Source organism: Protobothrops mucrosquamatus, unplaced genomic scaffold (assembly GCF_001527695.2).
Source record: "Protobothrops mucrosquamatus isolate PMUCROS unplaced genomic scaffold, P.Mucros_1.0 scaffold5929, whole genome shotgun sequence".
In the NCBI taxonomy this organism is placed as follows: Eukaryota; Metazoa; Chordata; class Lepidosauria; order Squamata; family Viperidae; genus Protobothrops; species Protobothrops mucrosquamatus.
Window position 1 is genome coordinate 7,302 of NW_015391768.1, and position 4,793 is coordinate 12,094.

At 37.6% G+C, this 4,793-nt stretch overlaps 1 protein-coding gene across 1 annotated transcript in view; it reads right to left on the reverse strand.

Annotated features, from left to right (window-relative positions):
• Window positions 1–1,048: 1,048 nt before the first annotated feature.
• LOC107300013 (dynein light chain 1, axonemal-like) overlaps window positions 1,049–4,793 on the reverse strand; it is a gene marked incomplete at its 5' end in the record, with an annotated part of 8,175 nt that continues 4,430 nt past the window's right edge. Inside the window, 2 exons of the mRNA XM_015829356.1 lie at window positions 1,049–1,179; window positions 3,456–3,602. Coding sequence (XP_015684842.1) covers window positions 1,133–1,179; window positions 3,456–3,602 — 194 coding nt within the window. The remainder of the gene's footprint in view (window positions 1,180–3,455; window positions 3,603–4,793) is intronic.

Below are 4,793 nucleotides of genomic sequence, written 5' to 3' on the forward strand. Positions count from 1 at the left end.
GCCACATTTAAGTGGTGATGATAAATCCAAAGGCTAAAGAATATTCCTGGGCATAGGCTCAGCGTTTGTGTAAAACAGAAATGAGCCTCACTGTGTTCCATAGTGTTTATTCCCATAACAGCCTGTCATCTGTTAGCTGAGAAATGGATTGTCAGAGCCAATACTTTTCAGTAGAAAAAAACAGAGCAGAGAAAAACTGCTGCAAGCCGTATAAAATTAAATTTTACTTTCAACAAAATAGTAACATCTTACTTTATTTCTCTCTTTTCCATCTTCGGGAATGACTAAAATGTCCAGTCATATCAGTAAAAATTCTAGGGAGGGAGAAGGCTTTGACAAAGACAGCTTATAGTCTTCTTTATCAAAAAATAAACTGCATTGGAACACGTACACTATATATCCTACAGCTTTATTGCTTTTCTCTTCTTTCTTTCCTGTTGTTTCTTCAGCTGTCATTTATCAATTACCAAAATGGAATCTTAGTTTTGAACAACCTGCTATATCTCAATTTCTTTTGACAGCTGTTTTCTCTTCTCAGATTACTCAGATTCCAAAATAATAAAGGACTTCAGCCATTCTGTAACATATAATCAGCACAAACCTTTGCTTAAGAGTTTCATCTTCTTTAAAACAAAGTATGTAAAGGAAAATTCAGCCAGCATATTAAACCAAAGGAGGAGAGAAATACTTCGCCTACAACAAAGAAACTGCCTTCATTTTTTTCATCTAATATTGCATATTAACCCAGGAGAAAAAAACATGAGACACTTGATAAATGTTAAAGCATATCGCTATTTGAATCCTTTCTTTAAAAGAAAAATATTTTTTAAAAGCCATACTATATAGAACCCCTCTGCCATTTTTCAAATGATTAGAGAAAACCATTTAACACGTGCTTTACAGAAATCTACTCTTTAAAAAAAAATCATACACTTGCAAAAAAAACTCCAGGTATTAAATAAAAAGTAAACATTCATAATAAAAAAGTAATAATTCTTTGGGTGAGAAGAACACGGAGATGAATCAGTTAAAAAGTTACCTAAATTTTTCTTTAAAGACATATTCATACAAAAGCATCACATCCTATACAGTGCTGGAGATACATCAATAATTTAATGTGAAAGAAAAGATGCTAGTTTTCTCCTTCTTCACCTTCTTCCTGTTTTATAACCGGGATACCTAAAATAAATAAATAAATAAATAAATAAATAACAACAGTCATTATTACATTTTCTTCCATTTCCTTTCCCTATCACTTCCAGTTCTTCAACTTTGTGCTGTGTGTTTGTGTGTGTGAAGACTCATAAGAATATATCACTTTGGTAAAGTTTATTAACAAGAATTTAAAGGAATTCTTAGCTAGACTCTGTTTTTCTTAAAATTATTACTGAAAAACTAAATTAAAAATTAGCATAAAAATAGTAAAACAAATGACTGCCCAACCCACTTCTTTAGTGAATTTATTAATGCATCCACCAATTCTCCCATGATGTTATTTATATCAGCACAACTTAAGATAGGCAAGAAAATGGTAAGTGAGCACCTGTCCAGCCTAGACGAGTTCAAATCACCAGGACAAGATGGATTACACCACAAAGTTCTAAAGGAACTGGCATATATGATCTCAAAAACACTGAATTATATCTTTCAAAGATCCTGGAGTACTGGGGAACTACCAGAGGACTGGAAAAGAGCTGATGTAGTTCCCATCTTCAAAAGAGAGAAAAAAATGGATCCAGAAAATTACAGACCTATCAGCTTGACCTCAATACCTGGGAAGATTCTGGAAAAGATAATCAAGCAATGAATCAGCGAACACCTACAGGCAAACAAAGTCATTACCAAAAGCCAACATGGGTTTGTCAAAAACAGATCATGCCAGACAAATCTTATTGCATTCTTTGACCAGGTGACAAAATTAGTGGACCAGAGGAATACTGTGGATATAATTTACTTGGACTTCAGTTAGGCTTTTGATAAAGTAGACCACAACCTACTACTTGATAAGATAGAAAAATGTGGGTTAGACAGCATCACCACCAGATGGATTTGTAGCTGGCTGACCGGCCGTACTCAGTGTGTGGTCCTCAATGGAACTGCATCTACGTGGAGAGAAATGTGTAGTGGGGTGCCCCAGGGCTCTGTTCTGGGCCCAGTGCTCTTCAACATCTTCATCAATGATTTGGATGAGGGGATAGATGGGGAACTCATCAAATTTGCAGATGACATCAAGCTGGCAGGAATAGGCAACACTCCAGAAGTCAGGCTTAAGATACAAAAGGATCTTGACAGACTTGAACATTGGGCACTATCTAACAAAATGAAATTCAATGGTGAAAAAAGTAAGATTCTACATTTAGGCAAGAAAAACCTTGCTCAATAGTAGTAACTGTGGCAGGGATCTCATAATCCTAGTGGACAATCACTTAAATATGAGCCAGCAGTGTGCTGCAGATGCCAAAAAATCCAACACAGTGGAATACTGCATCTATTCTGGTCACCACAATGTAAAAAAAAGATGTTGAAACTCTAGAAAGAGTACAGAGAAGAGCAACAAAGATGATTAGGGGACTGGAGGCTAAAACATATAAGGAACGGTTGCTGGAATTGGGTATGTCTAGTTTAATGAAGGGAAGGACGAGGGGGGACATGATAGCAGTGTTCCAATATCTCAGGGGCTGCCACAAAGAAGAGGGAGCCAAGCTATTCTCCAAAGCGCCTGAAGGCAAGACAAGAAGCAATGGATGGAAACTAATCAAAGTGAGAAGCAACCTAGAACTAAATTTCCTGACAGTTTGAACAATTAATCAGTGGGACAACCTGACTCCAGAAGCTGTGAATGCTCCAACACTGGAAGTTTTTAAGAAGAGACTGGACGACCATTTGTCTGCAATGGTATAGGGTTTCCTGCCTGAGCAGGGGGCTGGACTAGATAATCTCCAAGGTCCCTTCCAATAATAATACTAATACTAATACTAATACTAATAATAATAATAATAATAATAATTATTATTATTATTATTTGTTCAGATCAAGACTTAAAAATACAGGGAAGAAATTATTCCAAAGCCTAAGATAAAATCAGAGTTTTAACATCAGTGTCTAACGGGAGGTAGTCTTTATTTCCAACTTGCTTATCTCCTCTCTCTTCCAACATATGTGGTTGCAGCAGCTTTTTGTAATGTTTTTAATTGCAACAATTTATTAAATTACAATATTTTATTTTAAAAACAAATATTTGATAGGAATAAAAATCTACAGATTTTTGTCTACTGTAGGTCTTTGCTGAACAATTTGGTTGAAAGCAAAATGTCCAGTAAAATGTTTATCATAATTTAACTTTCAAAATACTCAAAATGAACAATCACAACTGAACTGGACTTTCCCAAGCTTAACTTTTCATATGAACGTTTGGCTCCGTTATTAATGCTACGCTATTCTTCCTCAATTCTCACCATCGAGTTTCTTCAGTTTGGGCACTCGCTTGGTTGCCTCCTCAACCCAGGCGCTCTGTGAATCAGCAGAGTATTTCTCTTCCAGTGGATTGCCCACAAACACCAGGTCCTCCAGTAACGGCAACTCTGCCAACCTCACAAACTCTGCTGCATCCATAAAGAGATATAATCAGAAAGAAAAAAAAGTTATTATGAAGAGGAAAAAAATTCCCAACTTCAAAACCAAAAAGCATGGGAGCCTGCATGGAGATAAAGTCATCACATCATCACTGGAATTACAGAGCTTATTTTATCTGCCTGATAATATCATGTGTGGCTTAACATGGCTTCTACCAAATGCCCATGTCAGAAAGGCAGGGAGATGTTAAGACAATAATTCACGTACTGCGAATGTGGACAATTCATTTAATGTGCAATATTTCACTACCTCTGGTTTGAACTTTTCGGGGTTTTAGTTCTGGTTCTCAAACAGCTATGCCATTCAATCAAACACAGAAATTATTTTTTTATAAAATTAAGATGTTTGTTCATCAATGAGGTAGCTAAAGTGCTAATAAACAATGTTCTGCTTCTCTGTGTGGCTCCTCACAGATCACCTGTTAACAATTCCTTAAAGCAGGTGTGTCTTTCCTCAAGATTACCTGGCTACTCTCTACAGCTGGAAAAGTCATGTTTGGGGTTTGGTGCTGTTGACAGATACCACTTGCACATCCACGGTCACTCTAAAACACACACACACAAATGCTTCAGAGCACGCATGGGAATGCAAGCAGTACTCTTGAAATTCAAAGCACCATACCATCCTAAAAGTTACTATGTGCCCATGAAGATGTTTGTCCACCTCATCAGAATTGCAAGCTCAAGGTAATTGATCAGAGGTTGCTAGATCAGCTGCATTTATAACACAAGTATGTCTCATTATCTAGAATATGGTGTTCCAAGAGTAGTCCTGCTAATATAGATAATCTGGTATAGATATTTCTGTTGTAATAATTACCAGGTGAAATTGCATACGTGGAGCTGGCTTGGAAGATGATAGAAAACACAACTTTCACTTAGCAACAAATGGAAGTCCATAGCTGCACTTAATGTTAATAGGTATGCGTATGGAACACATACGCATACCTATTAACATTACACGGGGTTTTTAGGGGGTTCAGGATTGGCCCGAGGGGACTTGGGGGAGCCCTCTCAGAGGCCGGGGCCAGTCCAGTCTGGGGGGCGCGGAGTGGTGAGGGAGGAGACAGGGGGACTAATAGAGGGTGGTGTGATAGGTACGGTCAGTGGGAGGGGCAGGTATGGCGGGAGCAGAGGACCATATCGGGTTTTGGGAGCACG